Source organism: Sparus aurata, chromosome 10 (assembly GCF_900880675.1).
Source record: "Sparus aurata chromosome 10, fSpaAur1.1, whole genome shotgun sequence".
In the NCBI taxonomy this organism is placed as follows: domain Eukaryota; kingdom Metazoa; phylum Chordata; class Actinopteri; order Spariformes; family Sparidae; genus Sparus; species Sparus aurata.
Window position 1 is genome coordinate 30,929,388 of NC_044196.1, and position 24,960 is coordinate 30,954,347.

The window sequence follows — 24,960 nt, forward strand, 5'->3', positions numbered from 1 at the left end:
AGCAGTTTGTCTTCTCACATTAAGACCTGCGTTAGTGACTTTATCAAGTGAACACAACTAACACTATTGATATTATTGAGCCCATTTTACCAACGCTTCTGAAGCCTCAAAAGTGCCACTGGTGTTTTAGTTTTTATGATACTTTGTCACCTGAGTACTGAAAGTGTCACAGATAAATGTTTCCCTAGTAACCTCATGGATACACACTCATTTCATTCTTTGTCAATGTAAAAACATTCAATATTGCGGCCTACCACCTTTAATAATGAATTAATTATGATTTTCTACTATTTCCGGTCGTTTTTACACTGAAATGTTTATTCATGAAGATTAAAAATGTTGAGTAGTTTTTATGAAGCAGCTTATTGGTTCCACAGATCTGCCTACTGGAAGGACGCCTGATGTTTATTGTACTTGTATGTGAGCGGAATGTTTATTGCTGTGTGCTCGGCTCTAACTTTGCCATAATAAACACAGAATATTGTCCTGTAATAATGTTGGTGTTGTTCTGAGGATATTTGGGGGCATTTGTCATTTTGTCAAATCCTGGCAGGATGAAATACAGTTTTTAATTTAAAAGATGTTTTTGGCATTTCTGCATTATGACAAAGTAGACTGTGGAGAATTATAAAGAAGACAAGACAGAAGGAGACGGAGGATGCGATGCCTCCAACGATCGTAAATGTGGAACATGCACCGTGAACTGCTGACGTACCTGGGCACTGCTGGAAGGGCGCTTTTTATGAATCTTTATTAAAAAATGATAAGCATGGGGCTTTATTTAAAATAAATTACAGATGAATTAATTGTAGTACAGCTGCTGACGGTACATAGTGGCTTTTATTAAATCAGTTTTAACCATGTGTGAGCTATGCAGCACATGTGCTTCGCTCTGTGGTTCAGACAAACTAAACGCTGTCACGCTCGCAGAAAAACAAAACCACAAAGCACAACAAATCCCCTGCTTGTCTCTGTGTGTGTTTGTGCGTGTGTGTGCATGTGTGTGTGTGTGTGTGTGTGTGCACTCGGCGCCAGTCACACTGTCACCAGTACCCTCCCTCCAACGTCTTGGGACAGGAAGGAACATGTTCTCCCGACCCCTTAGGGAGTTAGTAGGGAGTGGGTGGGTGGGTGTGTGGTGATGGTAGCATGGAGGCTAACATTCATCAAGCTGTTGATTGGTGCTAGCCCCATACATCGCTTTGTAACCTTGAATCATAGCAGCTTATTTCCAGAGAAAGAAACAGAGCGCATGAGAAACAAAGCGGTTGGAGTCATTTGATGTTTTGGGGGACTTCGTCTCTGTTGGGGGGGGGGTGAAGGAGGACGGGAGTGGAGGAGGGAGGGACTTGGAGGAAATAATTACTCCTCTATCAAACCAGGAGGAAGTCATTTGGCCGGTCAGGCTGCCCCAGTGGATATTAACCCCTCAGTGAAACAACAACACCCCCACATCCGGCTCACAGTGGAGGTTAAAGTGAAGCCAAGACATCCAGTCAGAATGTTGTGATAATTACAGGCTGCTGCAGCAGATATACACGTATGAAACACAGTCAAGTTATGAAGTGAGTAGTGTACATGCCCGTTCATAAAGCGAGCACATACAGTCAAACAGTAGACACGCTGAACATTTCAGTTCCCCCAAATTGAAAAGAAAGAATGAAATCTTAACATCCACTGGGATCCATTCATGTTACTGCTTTGTTAATCGTTTCTGCGGCTACCCCTGTACTACTGAGGTGAAACTAATTTCTTATTAAGTCAGTAGTTTAATGTCTTTCCAGAAACGGCGACCTTGTTCCTCTGCAGAAACAACGGCCCTCACTGTGAGCAGTTTTCTTTGGAACTACGTTTTTCTGAGGAAAAGTCGACCACTGCTCCCAGTGACGTCTGCAGATTATCAGGAATAACAGGGACACTGTTTGTGGAAAGAGATGCTGCTGTTGTTATAGATGTTTTTAATGTGAGCAACAGTAATTAATTCCATCCATCTCGACTTAATAGCGGTGGGGCAGGGCAGAAATCTCAAAAGCAGAAAAAATGGGGCCAAAATTAGATATTACTAGAAGGAAGCAACAAGACACATGGCGATGCACTTCAGACATTAAAGAGGCATTTTTCTGCCACTTCTAACCAAATTTAAACATCGTCTGTCTGTGAAAGTAACCACTGTGTTTGGGATAACCTACAGTATGACGGCAGCAAGCAGCTGTTTTCCTCCGCTGATGTCAGACCTTTTCTTCATGGTCATTAGTGTTTCCTCTTAAAACTGATGGAAATGCGAGCTGGTTTTCTAGATAGCACCAAGGTTCGAATAACCTTCCATTTGTTCTTTCTTGCTTCTGAAATTTTTTATTTTTTTTTGTAATTTAGTTGGACTGACCCTTTAAGGCAAGACAACCCGGTAATTTAAAACAGTGCTCCACAGTCATTTCCAGTATCCATCAACATGACATTGCACATTAACAAGACCTAAAAGCCTTCTTTGTAGTGTTGGATTGAGCTTAATCACACTGTGAAACATATCTCCTCAGTGGGTCTGTTTACACAGTAAAATCTAATGATACTCGTGGCTCACTAAGTCTGTCCTGCAGTCATAAATTAAAAAAGAAACTGGTCACTTCCCCCCAGTAAACTGTCAGTGTTGAGTTAGCCTTGCTGCTCTGTTTGTCCCTGATATTCTGCAGCTTTCCAAACAAACATCTCAGTTGTACAAGACCTTGTGTTTTTTGGCCCTCATCGTCTGTTCAGTGGACAGAGTCGAGTATCCGAGACGTCTCGATGTGGGCCGCGAGGAGGGCGTGAACGTATTTGTGCAATGCAATCTGCTTGGGGTAGCGCTTGTGAAACAACAATTTTTAGCTGCTAGACGACAAGAATAAACTTGAACTGAGGTTACAAAGAGATGTCTCTCTTTGTGAAGTCAATGTCGCAGCACTATTGTACAATCTGTCTGCTGTTGACGGGTCATGTGTGATTAAAAAGAGGCAGCATTTGTGACTTGTTACTCAGACTGAAGCCTTCTGGTGACAGTAAACCTTCGCAATAGGAATTAGAGCTCCACAGGCTTGCGGTTGGCAGTCGTTGTCTTGGCGGCTGAATAACACACACCACTCATAGTTGGAGTATGCGTATTTGGAAGTGTAACCCTGGGTGATTCAAGTGTGTGTGTGTGTGTGGGTGAACAGCTGAAAGTGAGGTAGTGTTCGGGGTCTTTAGTCATGAATGAATTGTCCTAATCACCTGGCATCCTGCCTGTCAAGGCAAGTGTCTTTATTACAGCACTGCCACTTGAAGTTAAAACAGGTAGCTCCACTGCTCTGTGAGGTTTTGTTGTTTTAATACCCCTGGAGGTTCAGGCCAGTCGTTCATCTGAATGTTTGTGAAGCTGAATTATATTTGACATTCATGCTCCGGCACAGAGCTACCTCCAAAGACAACCTAATAGTGGACATTAATGCCTAGTGAACTGGAGGGAAAGGTAATCCGGATTTTCCATCTGACAAGACATGGTGGGGGAGTGTCGAGTGTGTATGTGTGCGCCCCTAACATGCGTGCTTGTGTGTGTGTGTGTGTGTGTGTGTGTGTGTGTGTGTGTGTGTGTGTGTGTGTGTGTGTGTGTGCAGTCTGGCTGCCTGCCCTGAGGAGCTTTTTGGCCAATAGCCCGACAAAAACCAATGGTTCCTGTGCGATGTTGGACTAACTCCCACTGGAGAGCCGAGGGCCAGCTGGGGCCCCTTCTAATAAGGAAGTTGGACTTTATTCGTTCACCCCCTACTGATGGATTACACACACACACACACACACACACACACACACACACACACAGGCGTACAGTAAAGCTCCACTGTGGCCTCGTCCCTGCACCGGGTCTCAGGAGCTGGATACATGTCAGCAGCTGTGTTCATCACCACCCAGCTCCAGCAGCTATTGCTGGTATGTGAGAAACACAGCCAGGGCCTAAAGGCTTTTCTCTGGATTAAAGGGGCTTCAGACGGGGTTCTTTTTCATGGCCATGCTGCACAGGTAGAAATCTTGAAGGACCACAGGGCTGTGCTTGCAAGGTTTAGCTCCAGATGTATAAAATCTCACTAACTGTTTGAATATGGGTCATACAGTTGTGCATTTTTAAAAGTATTCTTTCTACATACATTCATTCCTTTCCTTCTGACACGAAAAGCCATTTGAAGACATGTTTGTCGTGTGATCCATCACCATGAACGAGTCTGCGTTCAGTTTTATCCGTTTGCTTTTATCACTGCATGGCAACGCAGTTGAAGTGCAGCATGATTTGATTTGGGCAGCTTCAGTGCCTCCTAATGTAACAACTGATACTGAGTGTTTGAGGTTCGCTTTGAGAGCCAATCTTTTCTAAAAAATCACAATATTTAAAACGCTTTCAATATTTATTATGACATGATAAACATGACTATGGTATTTTATTTTATATTAATTGTTTGTTGTATAAAATGTGAGAGAACAGTGCAAGATACCTTTACAATTTTCCAATACCCAATTACACTGAGTTACATGTTTTATATAGCATACATATTTTACTTCTTAGTTTCTTCTTTTCATAGTGTCTTTTCTTAATTTTCTTAAGTCAACTTATTGATTAATCAACTAATCGTCTTGGCTCTTAATCTGAGTTATTCAACATACATTTTTTTTAAAAGATGACCTTAATATTTGGTAGCACACTTGATAAAGGTTTATAAATGCTAACTTCTTAATTGTACATTTAATCCTTCATAAATCTGAACTTAATGCAAGGTTGTGACAAAAATATTGATTGATTGTACCATATGTCTCCTTACCGTGCCATATGTATCTGGACAAAAAGGCATTTATCAGCAACTGATTTGGCATTTATGAATGATAATCTTTTAATACCACAATTTGTAACAGTGTTATCACCAAATAGAGAAGAGAGACGACCTTAAAATCCTCAGTTTGTCCTTAATGGCTTATAACTGATCCATGTAATTAACCATTAATGAAGACATTTGATACCACTTAGATCTTTGATTGTAAAAAACTGGATGGAGCAGGAAGAAAAGTGAATTTCTGTGCAAAATCTTGTGTTCACTGTGACAGATTACACGACTCAAGAGTCTGCAAATCGATTTTCATATCACACAGAACTGACTGGAAATCGATTGACACGTACAATGGAAGAAGAATATCTCTCTAAAATACGGCAGCAATGTTGAAAGAATGGCGGGGTGTGATGTAAAGTCATAGTGATTTGTAGATAACGACGATATTTAATATGGACCGTTGATGGTAGAGAGCTGAAGCGCAGCGCCGTCAAATGTCAAGTGTAAATTTCTCTTCTTTCTCGAGATGATCACTGACGACACAGAGAGGAACGTTTGCTCCACGAAGCCTCGCCGAACAGGGAAAAAAAGGAAACAGTGCACACATTGATGAGAAATCGAGTCACCTCCCACATTCTCAAACACTACTTGTTTACCTATCTCACATTATGCGCCTGGGCCGAGTTATTGGTTGTAGCACATTAAGCCCGCAAATCACTAAACCCGTTCCTAATCCACACAGACATGTTCAATGATCAACCCAATGTTTAACCTTGGTGTCTCAGCCAGAACAAATAGGGTGGTCTGGAAGTATGCGTCGCGTTAGGTTAGCCAAGCGGCTGTATAACGCATCGATTCCCTCATCCTTGATTGAACGCGCAACAGGGCATTAGCTAGGCGAGCCGTGTTCCTCCTAAAAAACAAAAACAAAAAACGCAGTTCTCAGAACAGGAAAGAGTTCCCAATCCTTCTCCATTCTTTGCCTGCAACAGTCTCTCTCTCTCTCTCTCTTCCTTTCTCTTAAGGTCATGTTTGGTTTGCTAATTGTTTATTGTTCCAAAGGGTTTCTACCCTCCTCCGAACCCAAGTTACCACGGTCTCCAAGAGATGTCTATTTTTGGTGATACATCTGGGGTTGGGTGAGGGGGTCCGAGGGCTGACCTTTCTCTTCGGTCTGCTGGTGGTGGCGTGGGGGTGGAGATAGGGATCATGGGAGATATGGTTGTCAAGCAGAAGTTTTAAAGGCTATTGTCAGCTGACATCCTGTATGTCACAGCTGGACTTTGAGCTCGCGGCGAGAGACGACAACGCAGTCTTTTTTTAAAGGTGCAGTCAGTTGATTTTTCACGTCATCATCAGTTTAGTCTCTCGTCAGGTGGGTGTGCTGCACAAAGCATTTGTATAATGTCTTCTGCGGAGCTTTGTTGAGTCTGAGAAAATAACTTTAGAGACATCTCTTTGAGTCATGTCGGCGTGGGCTAGGAGACAACACATGCTCACAGAAACTGCTGTTTTGAAGTTTGAAAGGTGTGGGTGTTAACCAGACAGAGCATCTAACGACAGATCCACTTGTATTGTGGGAAGTGAATGAAAAAAAATGATATTGCACCCTCTGCTCCTTCCATTTTTGCAGTTTCTTCTCTTTTCTACTCTAAGAATATCAGGCATTATATCGATATTGAATGTTGTTAAAAATAACAGTATTGGCATCAGACTGGAGTACATGAGCTATACAGAAGTACAATACAACATCTGTGGAGTATCCCTTTAAAGTTAAACTCAACTCAGCTCTATATACAGCTCTACTTTGTAATGAAGGAGCTTTAAATCATGAGCGTCCTTCTGGTTTGTATACAGTTCTTGAGCTTGAAGGATTTGGCAAAAGCTTGAAAAATTGTCATGTATTTCTTTCTTTTGAAATATTTAACCCTTAAAAACAAATAAATCTAGAGTGAACAGATGCAACGTGCACAATCCAGTATAACAGAACAGCAAACTGTGGCCATTAGCACATAAAACAGCCCCAACAGGAAACAGCTCGTTCCCTTACGTAAAACTCTAATCTCCTTTGTGTCCTCAGGTTCCTGATGTGTGATGGTGGCCGTGGCCGGCTGTGACGGGCGTTGCTGATTGCCTCTCGTGTCCAATTAGGAACCAGGAGGACTGACCTGTCTGCGGCTCTCGGAGCAGCGTACCGTCGGTGAGTTTACAGCTCGGACTTCACAACCATTGATCCCAGCAGGCGAGGACAAAAGGTGTAAATCTCACCTCGCCACCAAGGCGACGCGGCTCTCCCTTCTGGCACAGTGTCTGATTGTGAGAGTGTGGATTTATGAAACAAGCTGTGAAAGCCGAGGTATTGCGCCGGGCGAAGACGTCTGCTGCAATGAACACGGCAGCGTCAAGCCGCAGTGACAAGCGCGTCGACTTTCACCTGTGTGTGTTCGGCTTCTGCTCGACTGTAGCTGTTGTGGAAACAAACCAGAATCTCAGGGTGTGTGTGGTCTTGGCATCACAACAAGTGACGAGACATTGCGGAGAAAACAAGAAACATATTATTGTCATATCCACCCTTTGTGTGTGTGTGTGATTTTTGATGGTTGTGCGATCTTGTTTGGTGTCGTGCAACAGTCCCAAACGATCCCCTGTGTTTTCATTAGTGTGCAAGGTTCGTGTGCGGCGAACATGGCAACCTCACCCTTATATATTTATTTATTCCCTCCCTTTTTCTCTCTCTCAGGCAGCAGCAGCCTCGTGGGCCTCAGGACATACTAGACCCCAGCCTCCATCACACATCGAGCACCACCCGCCCTCCCCAAAGTCCCTCCAACTCTTTTTTTATACTGTTACATACTCGAGATCTACCGGCAGCGCTTTGGCTACACATCCTCCGACACCTCCATGAAAGGTACCGGGCATGCACGACAAAGGCGCTCACACACCCTTTGTTCACCCGTTGACTGCATCGCCTGTTTAACGCTATCAGGTCTCTTGCAGTGCATTCTGTATATGCAAGTGTAAAGACAGCACAGCCAATGGAGCGCAGACACAACTTTATGCAGGATCTTTGCACGGCCAGACGCCCTGGACGTGTGGCTAAAGCGCCGCCGGGTAACGTTATTATATGACTATAATTATTACTATTCTGTATATCATTCATATTAATGTTATTATGATTATTAAATACATGTTGAAGCATGACTTTGCAAAAAAAAAGACGAAAAAAAAAACAATGCTGTACATTTTTAGATATTTTAAAGAAATACAAAAAGTATTTTTGTAATCAAGACGATGTTTGATTGGTTCATGTTGTGCTAAAGTGTGTGAGGAACTTTAATTTCGTTTTTCTTTCGTCCCCTCCTGTTTGGTGCCGTTATAAAATGGCGCGTCGCCCCTGCTATACCAAAGCAGTCCCGTTGTCGGTCCGCTCATGTCTTTTCTACATACTGTGCATATTTAAGTTTGCTCGCGTCTTTTGTGTGCCGTCTTCACCCGACGAAGCCGACGTTTTAGTCCCGTGTCCCGATGTGCTTTGGTTCAGCTAAGCAGTCAATGTGAGTGAGACGAAACACACCTGATCCAGCTCGTAATTTTTTGCAGTTTGAGGTAATCAGATGTGTTGAAAGTGGCATTGACAGGAATAAGCCATCACCGGTGAAGGTGGACTGACCCCCGGAGACTGAAAAACACAGCAAACTGAGCCCAGCTATAATAAGGAATCTGCTCCTTCATTGTGTAGCAGGAGGACAGCAGCACAGTATAGAGAAACAAAAGACCAAAGGCATTTTTTTTTTATTACACTGGAGAGCTATCTAGGCTAGTGGAATTATTCCATTTTTGACTGCTTTGTAGTCCACAATCTGATTTCTTATGAAGTATGACGTTATTTTTGCTGCATGTCTCCTTTGGTGTCACTCCAAAGAGCCACTCTGCATCTGAGAGGACATTCACTTTAAGCAATTTGTCTCTTTTGTCTATTTTTAGGGAGCCAGCGTGATTCAACCTGCTTTTGTAAATTTTTGAATTTACATAGTAATGATTGGAGTGTGGAAAAAAAAAAAAAAGAAACAATCTTTTGTAATCTTGTGTATTCTGGGCCTGCAATAACGTCTTTGCTGTTTGACATATCATCGATTGATCATGTTTCTGTGACATTTTGACGCCAAAATTCTCATTCATGTCGCGTCCTCACAAAAAAACAAAACAAGCCGTGATTCTTGTACTTTTTATCTGATGAGGCGAAGTCACATTTCACAGTGATGTGACAATCAACGGAGACGCTGTAAGAAAAACAACCTCCTCTGTAACGTTTAGCCCAGGTGTGTACAATCATATTGCAGTGGTTGAATCCTATAGTCAGTGTTTGTAATGAATAATAATAATAATATGCACATAATATCAACTGATTTTCTGAAGCAGTTTTTGCTTTTACAGACATTTTTTAAGCCAAGTGTGGCACCAAATTTAATAGAACAAGTATTTATAAGGTGTGTGTGTGCGTGTGTTTTTATGGGTGTTATGTTTTTAAGGTTCATAGAAGATGCCCATCATATAATTCATTGTAAGTATTATTGTAAGTTTTAATTGTATATTCATTTGGTAAATTTTCTAGAGCTTCTGCCTGTGTTTGTACCTGATATATGAATACTGTTTTAACTACATAATTCACTGTGAATTCCAGAGAAAAACATGACGCTCTTTGAACGAATGGATCTTTTTGTGTGTTGCCAGCAGTACGGTACAGAAGTTCCTGGAAATTAATATGATGATCCCTCCTTTCTGTCAATGAGACATATTCCTTTCGGTATACCATGTGCGTACCTGTGTGTTCTGTGCATGTTCATGGCATGTGTGTGTGTGTGTGCGCGTGTGTGTGTGTGTTCCTTATTTCTTTTTCCTAATGCATTCAGTACTGTTGATATTTATGTACTTTAGCCGCTGTAAGGAGAAACTGTATTTCAGTGAATTGCAGAGGTTTGTTTGTTTGTTTGAAGCCAAAAAAAAAAAAAAAAAAAGTGATCAAAATGAGAAGTTTTTATGAAAATGTTAAATGAAGACATTTCAGGCCATCTGCCATTAAAGATTGACGTCATCCCTGCTGTCACGCTTGATTTTTGTCTTTTGTCTGAGTATTATTGTGCTTGTCCTTCATGAAACATGCTTTAAATTCACGTTTTTCGACTTACGGAGCCCCAGAAATGAAAAACATCTCACACAAGCCAAAAACATAACTGACTGACTGGTTTATTTTTCTCTGACAATACGATCAGGGTGTTAAGCTCAAATGCTGAGGTTATGTTATGCTGCTTGTGATCCTTGTTGCAAGTCACATATGAATCTGACAAATTGTTATTCCAACACTTGAAAAGATGATGGATAGTGAAAATCTGGCAACGTAAAACAACATGTTAGATAACCCAGTAGCTAACGTTAGCATTCCTAGCTAACATAACTTTTTAATTGAATCCAGTGCGATTCACTTCCAGGTTTAAATATTATGTCTGAGCTGTGTGTCTTGAATTTTGACTTATCATCCACCAAATGAATTTTTCCGTGCCCTCCGAAGTTCCTGAAAAACATTCGACAAAACACGTCACGGCTGGTGAACTTGAAGGCACCAGTATTGTGCACTGCCAACATCACCGGATAACACGTGTAGCCAGCAAGCTAACACTGAAAAAAGTGATCTAGCTAATTCCACTAATACTTTTTTAGCTTAATTTTGACAAAGGCTCTATTAAAAACCACACCAAAATGTTGAGGGTGACACAAAACTCACCTGAGGTCCTTTACCAGGAGGAAGTAACAGCAAAGTAATGAAGATAAGCATTAATCAGTTAACATTGTTAGCATGTCCTTGCCTGGTAAAAACACAATGAAAAGCAATATCTAGCATTTTAGTATCCAAGGAAATGCTAACAATGCCTGCTATAACGCAACTACTGCCATATATCTGGTTGATGAACTTTGTGTGTGCAGCACAGTGTCATTAGTTTGCTGGTCTTGTCGGGGTGAAGGCCCCTCATGGTATGTTCCCTCGTGCACTGTCCTCGAATGCTCGGCTAATGTTCCACGCACACAGATAATCCTCGTACAGTACATTCACACACACACATACGCATATGCATCTCATTATCATATAAACATAAGAAGAATTGGAAATGAGGTGAGGAGAATGAGAAATGTTGCTCGGGGAAAGCAAAAAGACTTATTTTCAGTTTCGGGCCTCCACGTTCGAAGAGAATCACCAGATTCTGACGACTCGACAGCGCTTGGAAGTCGCCTCTTACCCACAAAGAAAGCCGACTGCGCGAAGCTCAATTTCCTCCTCCTCTCTCGCACTTGTCACTGGATAACACCTCCCCCACGCTCCCAGGAGGCCATCAAAACATGATGTGGGATCCTATAAAGTGGTTTGTGTAGCAGGGGAGCTGCAGACCTCTCCCTGCCCTCTGTAAGAATAGCCCACCTAACCCAGGGGCTGGCTACTCCTGAGACAGAGGCCACAGCCAATTTAGTTTCACTCTCGGCTGTCTCCACTCTCTGCTGTCTGCTCGGTCACACCAGGTGGCACGCAGCAGCTTCTCACATGACACCGGCTGGTCCGAGCCTGGAGGGGCGTCACACGCTGGGTGTCAGAGCCGAGTCAGGCTTCGGTGTGCCTACACGGGGGCGACGGGACATAATCATCTGGGCGCATGCACGCAGACGCCCAACTGGCAACACTTTGTAATGGTGTTACTCCCTTTGACGAGTCCATTAAAGAGGTGTTCCTGTCCTGTTTCACTCCTCAGTCCTCGTCCAGCTGCAGCACGGAGGACCGAGGTCCGAGTTGAAATGTGTTCGTGTTTTTCGAAACTACGTCGAAAGTAAGAATCAGTTCTCCGCTTGGGATTGACTCGGACGTCAGGGCCTCTGTTTATTTTTGTTGCCCCAGCAGTAAAACATTGACCACTGCTCACTCTAATAGGCAACCGAGGTATGCTAAGACACGCCGCTGTTACAGACGCTGCCTGACTGTTGTTCGTTTTTAAAGTCGCCCAACGAGGGAACGACCCGGGAAGCGTGCGATTAGCCGCCGTCTGTACTTTTAACCACAACAACGCTTCCAAATTACACCCCGAGCAAGTACAGCGGCATGAACCTCAGATAGAGCTTTCGGCCCTGACTAAACTGGTGACTCATTACTCAGCAGCCTGCGTGTGTCTCTGGTCGGGTCTGCACAGTCACTGTCCAAACAGTGATTGGCCAAAAAAAAAAAAAAGAAAAAAAAAAAAGGCGGCTGTGTCTTCTCAGAAAGATTGCCCAACCAAAAGCCTCCGACACTCCCCGCCGCGCCGCTGCTGTCTTTTGTGATCGTTACTCTTCCAGATACGCTGACGACTCCAGAGTGAGTCAGAGAATTTGATTTCACAGCAGGGGGGGCGAGAGGAGGGCGAGGACTGTTTTCCCTCTGCACTGTCCTCACTCTCAGTCTTTTCTCCGTCCACCTCTCACTGTTTTTCCTCCTCCTCATCCACGGCTCCCATCTCCCCTGGGTGGGCCCCATCGCTCCCTCGGTCTCACAGCAATCAAAACAGCGAAAGGCTAACTCTCCCCACTACTTTCCTGTTTCATCGCCGCCTCCGTGTCGCTCCAGTCTGCTCTTTGATTCCAGATAAGTGCAGGGCGATATTATTTTAATAATTCTGAGCGCAGATCCGATAATTATGTAGGTGTGTGTTGTCTGTCTGTGCAAACAGGGCGTGTGTCATATGATAACTTGGCTGAGGATGACATCATAGAAGGAGCCCAGGCCCTTTCTCTGAGAAAATAAGGAGCTCCACAGCGCCACCCAGTGGTTGTATAAATACATTACAGAGATGATGTACAGTACATGACAGTGTTCAGCATTCAGATATATAGATATATTCTCTTTGTGTTGGCTATACTGATTATTAAGCTATTTGACAGTACGAGTAATTTGAAAACGGGGCCGCAGATCCACACACAGTCGGCCCACCCAGCACATCTGCAGGCTCGCAGCATCTGAGGGGTCTCGGAGGACCTCTCCTCCCGTGGTGGGTTCAGGGGCAAACCTGTGTTCAAAGCAGCCCCTGCCTCGGTCAGATTACCCCTGCGAGCAACGGGTTTATACCCCCATGAAAGAGGGTGCCACTCAGGGCTCAGCGGGGGGTGCCATCGATCGATGCCAGACATCATCTCAGGCTGGACGGGTGTCTGTGTGGACGCTTGCACCTCTGCTGTTTATTAGTCATGAATTGTGCTCGGAGGAGATTTTTCTGGTGAATTTTTAAATTTAGCATGGCTCGTGTTCATTTGGCATGTATGTGAGCAGGAGGCTCAGGCTGAGATTCAACATTGGCATCGATCACCTCATACTGGGATCATATTGTGATGATGTGATCATAACAGCATGCTGCTGTCTTAATGAACCGTTGGCTTTGAAATGGGCCAACCGGCGAACAGTGAAATGTTCTCTGGTTGGTAATATTGATATTAGAAAATATTTTGGGTCTTAGATTTCTACAGAGTCAGAGAACGTCTGCAGGAATGATTCTCTACATCCACTTTTGTATATCAATCATTAATAACTAGTTCATTTGTGGACACACTGTGTTTAATAACCATGTCACTGTTAACGATACTACGATGCTTAATGAAACATTTATTAAGCAGTTGTGAAGTTAAAGCTGATGTTTATTGACTTTGTCCCTGAATAACTAAACATTTATCATTTCTGTAAAATGGTATCTATGAAGTCTTTCTGTCATGTTAAATTAACTCCATATCCCTCGACGTTGGCTTCTTATGATGACAAGAAAAGTGTATCTACTATTAAGAAAAGATGAGCTTTAATCATGTTTATTATGAGGTAATTAAATAATTAACTTAGAGATGTCGATGTCCTTTGCCTCTACACACAGTGAGCTTATTGTACGGGAGCAGGAAAGGAAAGAACGAATGAAACATATTTATTTTACATCTACTTCTCCCTCGTAATGGCTGACATGGGCTTCCATACAATAGATAATGTACATATAGATCTAGATCTGATCTTAATCTGTCAGTGCAGCTCTGAAGTTAAAAAGTTGGCCCAGATCGCCCCCGTGTGGTCGGAGAGGCTCGGTGCACATCCTCCTCATGTCTTTGCTGCTCTGCACTGAATGACTGTCTCACCCACAGAACTCCAACAGCTCCATCTGGTGATGGAAAATCACACGGCCTGCTGAGGACGGCACCCAAAGGCCGGCGCATGACAGCACAAGACTCTGCTGTCATCATGTGACATTTCCCCCAGAACCAAGACGGTCGCTGAGAACTTACGGTGCTCAGAGAGTTGTTATCACCGAGGCGTGATCTTTGAGCCTGATCGCGATGACCTGATATCGATCGGGTTTTATCTGCCTTGATATCGACTTGGCTGCCCCGAAGGAAACATGAACTGCAAGTTGAAATCCTTCATTTATCCGACAGTGCACATTGGACTGTCATGTGTTAGGAACGACACAGGACTCAAGTGACACACAGAAATGTGCTTTATTGTGACAGACTACAAAATATATCGGAACCATCAGTGCAAACTGACTTGTTTCCCAAATGTTTCAAGACAACACCTGATATATTTCATGTTGTTTGGGATGGATGATGAAGTCCAGAGAGGGATTTGAGGTAATTAACAGTCACGTTTAGTTTAGCTGGAGTTGATCCTTTAAAGGTAAATGTGCCTAAATTACAACAAAACAGCACTTAAGTCTAATTGTGACAAATCCTGCTGACATCTTTTGGTATTTTTTGGCCCAAAAGTGAAGAATTGTCTCCGGCTACATTTAAGAAATTGGACAGTAGCACATATTCATCAGAACGTTGACATAACGATGGACTAGTCCCTCTGAAAACTGCTGACAGCTTGTTCTGAGTGTTATTCTGAGTAGTTCTGAATCTATCAAATTACATTTTAAAGGTGCAATATGTAAGAACTGGTCAGATTCATGGCAGCATGTCTCCAAAGTTACCGCCAAACTGCTTGTAACTGTCAGCGAGTTAGCTGAGATTGTAGTGCAGCTAGCGGCCCTATTAGCTGACGGCACCATTGCATTCTGGGGGCTAACTAGCATGCTAACTTCATAGACCTCTTTGACAAAACATCAAAAGTCACATTCCGTTTTTTATTTTTTGTTCATTTTTTTAAACATGTTCAAAAGAAAACATTTCTACATGTTGCACCTTTAAATCTCAGAATCAGGGGCAAAGGAAACCCAAACGATCTGCATGGCTCGGTACCACCGCCAGGTTCTTTTCTGATTCTCTTTATAAGGCTCATTAGACCGACATGCTGACTGTCTGACGTGTCCTGACATGTTAACATTGATCATGAACATCACCATTTTCGAGGTATACGAAGCAGAATCCCGTGAGAATACGCTCGACGTATTGTTAGAAAAAAACAAAACGAAAAAAAAGCAAACCACAAATCTATATATTGTGTTGTCTATAAAAAAATAAAATATGATCTTCGGACTTCAGATTACTGCTTCTTGAAAATTCTTTTAGCGTCCACTCCCTCATAGTTGTAAGTCTGCGAGGGAAGAGAGAGAGAGAGAGAGAAAGAGAGAGAAAGAGCGAGAGAGAGAGAGAGAGAGAAAGAGAGTGTGTTATGTTTCAGAGAGGTTCAGAATATCGCATATTACTGCTGAAATGCGTGTGGACCGACTGACCTGTACGAGCTCTCCTCCCACCAGAGTTCTGGTGGTGGTCAGGAGCTTGCTGTTGTCTTTCCGGGTGAATTTGCCTTTCAGCATGTCACCCTCCATCTCCCACGCACCCTGGGTGGAAATGTGCAGTGATGAGCGATGGAAGCTCTTGTACGTCCATTTAATTGGCAGTTTGCGCTTGATTGTCACTTTGTAATTAAAGGGCACTCACCGAGACTTCGGTGCCGTCGGCCAGGCTGTAGTCGAACTGGACGCCCAGGGTGAAGTCGATGTCTTTGGTGCGGAATGTGCTCGACTCCTTGATGTGAAACTTGTCCCCGGTCTGCTCGATGGTGATCTTCAGGTTGTCGTGCTCCGCCAGCTTGCGCTTCATGACGTTGATGCCTTAATTGTCGGCCAGAAAAGAACAGAAACATGTAGCTTGGACTGCTGCCGTGACGGGTTGACGCGAAGGTTATTAGTTGAAAGGCGGCAATTTATCTTTAACCTTCCAAGTATTAGACTGTGACCACCGAAAAGATCTTAAATTAGCTGCTGCTATTATTACTACAGGGAGCACCATAAACACCTCAAACTTATCATCAGCTCGCTGCACGGTGTGAGACTCACACAGCAATGTCACGGTGCATGGAAACAAACTGTTGCACAACTTTGCCCTCATAAACTAGATCACAGGGCCCGGACACGGCGCAAGGAATAGTGCTGAGGCTCGGCAGGATCAGTGTGATCCACACTCACCCATCTGCTCCATGAACTTGTCGTAGTTTTCGCTGCGGTCGACCTTCCAGGTTCCGTTGAACGCCATGGCTGCAGGCTCTGTGGGTTGAAGGCAGCTGGTGATGAGAGTGCTAGTAGACCGTGGGATTGTGAATGCCCGCCGGCCTCCGTTTATATACACCCCTCCCTTCACCCTATGAACCCCCTCCACCACCCCACCCTCCCCGAGCTGGCACGGATGCTCCTCTTCTTTATCTCACTGATTATCTGTCTGCTGATGTGGCCATTTAAAGAGTGTGTCAAATGTAGGGCGATTGCCGCGCGACCTCGAGGATACACTCATAAATAACCACAGGGCAACTTCTCTTGGCGAATCTGGCACAGTTAGACACTGTCGCATTGTTCTGCAGCAGTGAGTGGGGGGGGTGGGCTGTTTGTATGGCTGTCCATGGGCCATGGCAGTCACTCAGCTGAGCCCCTCTCTGCCTCCTCAATCTTTTCTCTGTCACCCTGTTTGTGCCTGGCATGAAAACCAGCTCTAAAGGACTATTTGACAGTGACAACTTGAGCTGGCGTCCTTACAAAGAGTAGTGGCCCGGCAGAAACAAACGGCAAGACTGGAAACTTTCCATTTGTCCAGAGTTAACAGGCCGAAGCAGTAGCATCAACTGTGTGAACTTTAACATATATAATATATATTTGTTTTGATGGGGTTTGGTTGATGTAGGATCTTTTCAATTCCAGCAGCCAGTCGATGTCATTCATGTCTTTCCGGGTATAAAAGCTTAACCTGTTCTTATTCCTTTAAATCGAAGTTAAATTGTCCTTTTGAAAGGTTATAAGCTGATTTTTTTTTACCCCCATGAAGCTGTCAGAAGATCTGTAAGCGCTTCAGGCATTAATCTATAGGAGTTTGAACACACTGAATTATTTGTTAATGTCTTGCCTACAAAAAATCCCAACCCAAGGTCGTCTGACAAAGCTTTTCTGGAGCTTTCAACCAAGTCACATGGCCTTCATCGGAGGAAAAAGATTGCACATTTCTCATGGATTTGTATCTGTTAGCATGAAAGCTTCCTCTTCAGTGTATCATCTTGTGTTTTCCCATATTTTCACAGAATTTATAGCAACAAGTGACCTTTAGAGATGCTCACTGGTGTATTTCGACACCTTTTAATAGAGCTAAGCTATCTGTTCCGCACGTCTCATGTATTTTATGCTAAGCTAAGCTAACTGGCTGATGGCTTTTGCCTTTTATTTATTCATCCATTTACAGTAAAGACACAAGAGTGTGGTGTCAATCTTCTCGTCTAACTCTTGGCAAGAGACTGAATGAGAGTGCTTTTCTCAAAACTCCTCCAGACTCGAGGGCTCATTCTTGACCTTAAGCTCAACTTTGTAGCTTTTCATTTGATACGTAAATGCCTGAATGGAAGACACATGGATGACACATGGAAAAACAGTAGCATTGTTCGCAAATTGTTGGCTTGCGCCGCGGACTCGTAATAAAATGCGATACAGCTCGTAGAAGAACAGTGGTATTGTCCTTTAAAGTAGCGAAGTAGTTGTCATTCAGCCGGTGTCCTCGGACAACGGGGCCACTGTAGCTGCATTCTTGAAGGGGAAGAGCTGTGAACTCAGAGCCCGACTGTTGGATTATGGACAACTGAGAGAATACTGGATACATTGTTCACACTCAGTCACCACAAGACTCCACTTCCATTTAACAGAACAGCATTAGCAGAGGAGCTAATTGGGAGCGAGACAGGTAAACGATACAATGATCGTATGAGTCATGTTGCAGCGACAGTAAGCTCACCACTGCTACAATGTGCATGTTCTTCACAGGCTGCAGGGAAAGACGGGTGCTGCCGTTTATAAAGGATGGTTGGAGGATGGATTCCACGGGGGAAAGCCAAGTCCTGGGCTCACTTTATCTCATTAATGAACTCTCTCTGAACAGTGAAATAGAAAAATAAATATTTGCTGTGATCTCTTTTTTTGCAAGTCTCAACTTTAAATTTGACGGAAGGTTTTTTTTTTTCTCAGTGTTCGTTGAGAATCTGGAGATACTTCAGTCCTACCTGCATCATCCGGTCCGTGTGAAGAGTAAAGAATTAGTATTAGCACCTGTCTAATGATAAAACTGAAAAAACAACAACTCATTTGTTTCGTTAACACCCTTTGCAGCCAGAATTTAACATCAAATGTTGACGGTGGCCAATCGGAGCATGTGCTTACACACTGGGTGACCTAAGACAGAAAGCTCTAACCCATTTTTCATATTTTTCATGTGTTATATAGACTGAAAACACAAAATCTGGTCAGTATCCAACTGTTAAAATAAAAAAATACTTGCACGTATTATGTACACAGGTGCTGTTTTATGAATTCTACCATGATAATTAAACTTTTCTTCAAACACACTTAAGATTATTTTTAGCTATGCCTTCATAAATGCGTGGAAGGAATCTTTAACTGATAATATTATGCGTACACTTGAGTACAAGTACAGATACTTTTATATATATATTTAGAAGATTAAGTTCAAACAGCTCACACTTTGTCTCACACTGTAAACACGTATCTGTGTCTTTCCCGCAGTTACGTAACACCAACGGGATGTTTTTACAATTTAATAGTCATTACAAAGTAATGATAGCCTTGTGTGTTGATATCTGATGATAGTGGTGTCTTCATTCTGTAATCCCTCTTTACAGCTGTCAATAAAGACGAGCGTGCACTTTGCCTCTTGGCTGGGCTCGCCTGGTACAACCTGGTGCACTATAGCCTGCAGCATTATGGGATTGAGACAGATGTAATTAGCGTTTTTATAAACCTGCTTCTATCAACAGAAGAAAGCCACGGCGTGTCCGCCCACCACCGTTGTTTATGATGATGTGGCAGCCTGTGGAGATTCCCTCTGTGCGTCTCTGGGGCCGATGCTACACTTCAAACGTCAAACTCTGATGTAACTCTATATAATCTCACTAATGAGGCTGCTTTCAAACATATAATTAGTCGATTGATCTGCCCTCCACACTGCTGTGTCCCCGAGGTCTTAATTACACTTATTAATGTTAACACCACATCTGGCACTTTAGCGTTACACATCTGCATTTACGCATGTGAAACGGACCTCATGTACACCTGCTGCATTAACTGGTTATTATCACTGTATGCTTTTTTTGTGTTGTGTCACCTTGATGAACAGGGCGCCGTCGAATTGGAGGGAACAAGAAGCTGCATCACACACAGTCGATGTAAACTCTGTTGTAATTGCGTTCACACGCCGAGACAATAAAAGGTCAGGTGCTGACAGAGGGGGAAAGAAGGACACAGGTCATTTACTGCAGAAAAAGCAGCAGTAACAGAGTACAGAAATACTCCATTACAGGACAAATATTCAACATTTCAGTAAGGTAAAAGTACCAATATCAGAAAATGACTGGAGTTTAATCATTGATATACGATGTTGCAGCTGGTAGAGGTGGAGCTAATTATAACTCTTATATTATACATTCTTTTGAATGTTAATCTGAATTTGTAAATTAAGGAGTCACAAAATGTACCAAATAAATGTGAAGGGGTAAATAAAGGAGTTCAGTTAAGTACAAGAATATTCCAAACTGTCGTGAAGTAAATGTTGTGAGGAAATATGAGTTTCTCTCCACGACTTTCTGCTGATAGAGATATTCCACACATTTGTACTGCTTCAGCCATGAACTAGCTCGTCAGTTAATTGATAAGTCAATTAGCTGATCTGCAAAAAAAAAAAAAGAAAAAAAAGAAAAGAAAAGCGTTTATCTTTAAAATTGAACATTTATGACTTACGAAGTTTGGAAAACAAACATTCGAAATGAGTACAACCACGCCCGGGCTGACATCACGGTTCAATCAGAGGTCACTGAACTCTGAGCGGTTCACAGAAGTTTGTGACATAAAGATTCATATCGCTGCAAACAATTAAACAACACATTATAATAGACAATCATTGGCAAAATAATCAAGAGTGCCAATAACAGAGCTCTCATAGCTCAAGTGGTAGTGCAGGTGACCCATGTACCATCACTGCAGCCCTCCTCAGTGATGTAGCGCTCCATCTAGTGGACACCAGACGCAGCTGCAGCGTGCGCCTCACTTCCTTGTTGGCACACTGCTGGAGATGCTAATGTCCACGCTTCACTTTAAAGGAGTTTGGGGACTAAATTTATGTTTAACAAACCGTCCTGAACAACTGAGCCAATTTCAAAAAGCAGCATCTTAGATTTCTATCAGGTTTGGCTGCGTTTTCATAAAGATTTCCACTTCCTGTAAGCCAGACATAACTTTCTGCCCCCCCTTCAGCATCTGATGCAGTCCAGAAAAGCCCCAGATGCTGCGAGACATACCGTAGGAAAAACAAAAAACAAAAAAGAAACACAATCCTGTCCTGAATATATCCCCGGTGCCTCTGGAGAGTTGGTGAAAGTCAATATTATTGAGGCTCGGCAATGAGGCAATATTTGAATTTCAAATGAGCCTCAGATAGTGGAGAAAGCGAGCATTCAGTCACCCTGACGAGAGTGTGCGTGCGCGGATGGCGAAGAGGCGAGAGCACGACACAGCGGTGACAAACAGCCGCTGCATTATGCTGAATGAGAAACACTGTTTCAGAGAGATGGGGGGGGAAATGGGATAATTGATCCAAATTAGGAAAGAGTGACCTAAAGCACTTCTGCGAACAGGCAGAATGTGAGCGGTGTTAATTCGCCTCCTCACATGGAGTGGAAGCGTACAGTCCTGCGTGTGTAAATGTGATGATTTATGCCGCCAAGTGAAGGAAAACGTGCGAGGCCATTTTGGTAGAGAGCTCTGGCTTTTGAAAGAATCTGCATAGTTTGAATGCAGGGGTGCAGATCTGATGTCAGGATTGGGGGGGGACACGAAACTGTTTTTTTTTTGTCCGTATGCAACTCCACACCATGCCATCATAAATCACAACTTTGTAGAGGCTCGCCAAATCATTCAAAAAGTACTGAACAGGGAATCATTTATTGTGCTTACCTCTCTTGTTTATTTGTCCTAAACAGCCAACAGCGCGTATCACTGCTTACTTAACTGTTATATTAGTAAATCCTAATTTTAAGGGTCTCAGACTACTCATGTTCTTATCTTTCGCCCCCCCTCCAGCCCTCCCAGATCCCCAATTCTTCTCACCATCTTCCTTTTCTCCCAGTGTATGGGACGACTTTATGCATGATTAATTTATACGGATGAATATCAAAATCTGAAGAGATGGAATGTGGAGTCAGAAATATATTTGTCAAACATTGTTTGTTCCACCATTTCAATCTTTTCTTTTGAGACGTGAATCTAGAATGTGAAGTCTGAAAATACATTTGCTCAATTTTGAATAATTTAGGGTATTTTTATTCGGGGGGGGGCAATTCATGGGGTCATGTCCCCCCCCCCCGTCCCCCCCGGGATCTGCACCCATGTTTGAATGTTTGAGAGCAAAGTGACCGCGCTCTTTCCCTTCTACTTAAAAAAAAAACCTTCTTCTGAGCGTCGTGAACTCATATGAAAACAATCTGGGTAATAGCATCTCCCCTCAGTCACCCCTCCGTATTTATTTTCCCGCCTCAGCAGTGCGTTCCAGCTCTGAGAGAGGGATTACACGCCTGGCTTCGTCTGCATCCTACAGCCTCAGCAGGGACCGCCGCTGCCACCCACCACAGGAGCTCGGCTGCTCCGGGGGGCTACCAGCATGGCTCGGGTGTGGGTTTATAAATGATCCGGGACCAGGCGCCACGCAGCGCCCCCCCCTCCCCGAGCAGACCCCCGAAACAACCCTGACCTACGCGCATGTACTCACAGAATTGAATAACAGCGTTACACCACAACACTTACTAGATACAGCTGTTGCTCTTTTGAGGGTTTTTTGCATGTAAAATATAGTGCAATAAAAACAGTCTTTATGGGAATATGAATCAAATTCTGGTGCTTGACTGCGCGCACTTTTGGGCTGATGGTGGTCCACGAGTGGAAGGCAGTGGATCACCCAAAAAATGCATGTGCTGTATGTGTTATAGAAGTCTCCTCTAACTATCAATAAGCTCACTACGGACCAGAGTTAGATATAATGCAGCCATTTCCCAACACCAGTGGTTATTACGTCTCACAGTTGGAGACCAGCTGACCTTATCATATAAGATGCAGTGGTGGAGTTTCGTAATTATCTCCGGTAATGAAGCTGAGAGAATCTCCGGGTCTGAGTGCGGAGGCGGCAGCGTGCCTATAAATCACCCCCGCAATCCAAAACCTGAGAGGAAAACTGCTTCAGATGCTCAGACGGAAGCTGAAAGCGAATCTGTGCCATATGTACGCGGATTAATAAGAGGATTGCAGCACGACACCGTGGCATGGAAATTGATGGTTATCGTACCATGTAGCTTTGCTTATTGCTATAACCTTTATTTTCTGAGGAAGTGAGATTGAAATCTCTTTTACGAGCATCTCCATCTGCAGCTGAAATCAGATAATAATCACTTAGTCTTAGTTAACAATCCGTTAGCAAGTTATGAGATGTCCTGTCTGTGCAGCGTATCCACCACACTCCACACCCACACTGCACAATACGCCAATTATTGCAGCTTTCCATATATTTATTTAAGTACTAGCACATTATTTATATATGCTGTAGTGATATTTGTGTACACTGCAAACTCGCCGATTTCCATGTTCGTTCCTTTAAATGTATGTATCTCCACCGTGCATCGCGTCGTTCAGGTGTGATTTTTTTCTCTTTTTTAGTACGTTCGCATTTAATTATAAGCACGAGACTGTCACGATGCTGATTAAAAAGTTTGAGCTCGTCCCAGAAGGTCCGCGCGTGCGTCTGGCCCCTTTAAAACAGAAGAAGCGACGTTGTGCCACCTGAGAAAGTCCTCGGAGTCGAGCGATAAATGTAAAACACGGAGCTGTAATTCCCACACTCCAGCTTGATTGAAGAGATGTTAATTACAATCATCTCCTCTCCCTTTGCTGATTTTAATTTGCACTCGGCGCATTTGACCCAATTTTCTTTTAATGAAGTTGGCATTTTGAGTAAAGTTCAGACGACGGAAAAATGTTCCAGCGGAGACGACTTTCCGGCTCGCAGCCCTGCGTCAGACGTTTTACTGTATAGTGAATGACTTCGGTGTTTCCTGGGCTTCTCGTGACAACTTAACACCTTCTCTCCCACGGCAGATGTCCGCAGTATTAACTGCCAGATCCGACATATGTGCGGACAAACGGAGGCCTGTTCGCGATGTGTGTGACCGCGGTGCAAACCTCCGACCCAAGTCGTTAAAGTGCTTAATTGTCATCAATAGCCACTAGTTATCAAACCCTCCACAATTACTCTTCCACGGTATAAGGTGACTGTCCTCCAGCATCCTGTAAGTAATACTCTGTGACAAATGTCTTCATTCTCACAAGTTCCTCTAATGCCCTCGCAGTACTTCCCACCTAATCTTGACGTTTCCTCTGCGCTCCTCGCTCGCTGAGGGGTTTTTTGTGCTGAGAGGACGAACTCTAAGCTGTTAATTGCAGGTGGTGTGTGTGTACGCTTCTCCCAACCCCAGCCCCCTTTTGTTCGCGCCGCTGTGGGAGAAACAAAGGTTCCTTTTTCTGCTCCCTTGCCCTGACTCTCAGAAGTAGTGCGAGGATGACGAAAGGATTAAGTCAACATTTCTCATGACCTCTGAGGCCTGGGGTTGGAGGGGAACGCCTCACAATAGGCAACCTGGCGGAGAGGCGCGCGCTCGCGGGAGGAATTCAGCAAATAAATATTTTTTTTCTTTTTCTACGACAAGCCTCGAAAAAACACTTCGCAGACGCGCCCGTTCAATATCGTTTTTATAGTGTGCCCAATAATCAGACGTTCCCTCGAAACAGAAATCAAGTGCTAATGTAATTCTGAGCGGTGCTGCTCCAAAAAATCTCTCCCACTGAGACCGAATGAGTCATAAAGCATGGCGCGGGCTGCTACAGTTAACTGTTGTTGTTCATTTGTTTCCCATTACAGAAGCTCCATTTTGGCTAATTAGTCTTGACAGTAACTTTTCCCTGCGGTGTTGATTAGATCCAATTAATGACTGCAGGCAAGATGGAGGACTGGCGCCCTGACGGAGCCATTCTCATACGTCCCTGGGTAATTGAAGCTATCCTTTTTGTCGCCACGAAGACAAAACTGTTCTCCTGTATTGTACTAGATTTTGTTCTCATTATTGTTTCAAAACTTAACTTGATTAATCTTCAGTCAATGGTGTCAGAGATCTGCTGTGTTTGCAGTGGGGCGACGTAGCTCCTTGGAGTCCAGTGACGGCCGGGAAAAACAGCATTCGACGTCGTCTGTGCAAGCAGATACGTAGATTTAATGTAAGGTGGCGACCTCCGGTGGTTGTAGTAATTATGACGGGAGCAAAGGAGGAAGTCGGAGGGAGAAAGTGCACAGATGGTGGAGGTTGGGGTGGATGGATGGTGAATGAAAACATGCTTTTAAGCAGTTCTGTTGCCTAAACCGCACAAACAGCGATGTAAAGAGTGTTTGGTATGCAGCCCGTCCTCTCCCTTACACTCACTTTTGACATTTTAGGCGTCAATAGCAGTCGGCGTATTCAGTCTTGAGTCGGGTTTGAGGATGTGTTGGTGTTTGAGCAAAGCGCTGATTCCTTAACTTC

At 43.6% G+C, this 24,960-nt stretch overlaps 2 protein-coding genes across 5 annotated transcripts in view; one reads left to right on the forward strand and one right to left on the reverse strand.

Annotated features, from left to right (window-relative positions):
- rbpms (RNA binding protein, mRNA processing factor) overlaps nucleotides 1-9,914 on the forward strand; it is a 36,841-nt gene extending 26,927 nt beyond the window's left edge. For all 4 annotated transcript variants that reach the window (XM_030430850.1, XM_030430848.1, XM_030430849.1 and 1 more), the window contains 2 exons: nucleotides 6,901-7,020; nucleotides 7,561-9,914. In XM_030430850.1, the coding sequence (XP_030286710.1) occupies nucleotides 6,901-6,937 (37 nt within the window). In that variant the 3' untranslated portion in view covers nucleotides 6,938-7,020; nucleotides 7,561-9,914. The remainder of the gene's footprint in view (nucleotides 1-6,900; nucleotides 7,021-7,560) is intronic.
- A 4,427-nt stretch (nucleotides 9,915-14,341) lies between these two features.
- Nucleotides 14,342-16,447, reverse strand: LOC115589735 (fatty acid-binding protein, intestinal). The gene is made up of 4 exons (XM_030430852.1): nucleotides 16,274-16,447; nucleotides 15,747-15,919; nucleotides 15,539-15,646; nucleotides 14,342-15,399 (listed from the first exon to the last, which is right to left on the reverse strand). Exons 1-4 carry the CDS (start codon nucleotides 16,338-16,340, stop codon nucleotides 15,349-15,351), a joined length of 399 nt encoding a protein of 132 aa, XP_030286712.1. The 5' UTR covers nucleotides 16,341-16,447; the 3' UTR covers nucleotides 14,342-15,348.
- Between the last annotated feature and the right edge of the window lie 8,513 nt (nucleotides 16,448-24,960).

Bases quoted from the DNA above. Each gene is read 5' to 3' on its own strand.
- LOC115589735 (XM_030430852.1), bottom strand. From the start codon at position 16,340: ATGGCGTTCAACGGAACCTGGAAGGTCGACCGCAGCGAAAACTACGAC. The intron at 15,920-16,273 runs GTGAGTGTGGAT...CCGACAATTAAG, and splicing joins CAAGTTCATGGAGCAGATGG to GCATCAACGTCATGAAGCGC. The intron at 15,647-15,746 runs GTGAGTGCCCTT...ATTTCCACCCAG, and splicing joins CCGACGGCACCGAAGTCTCG to GGTGCGTGGGAGATGGAGGG.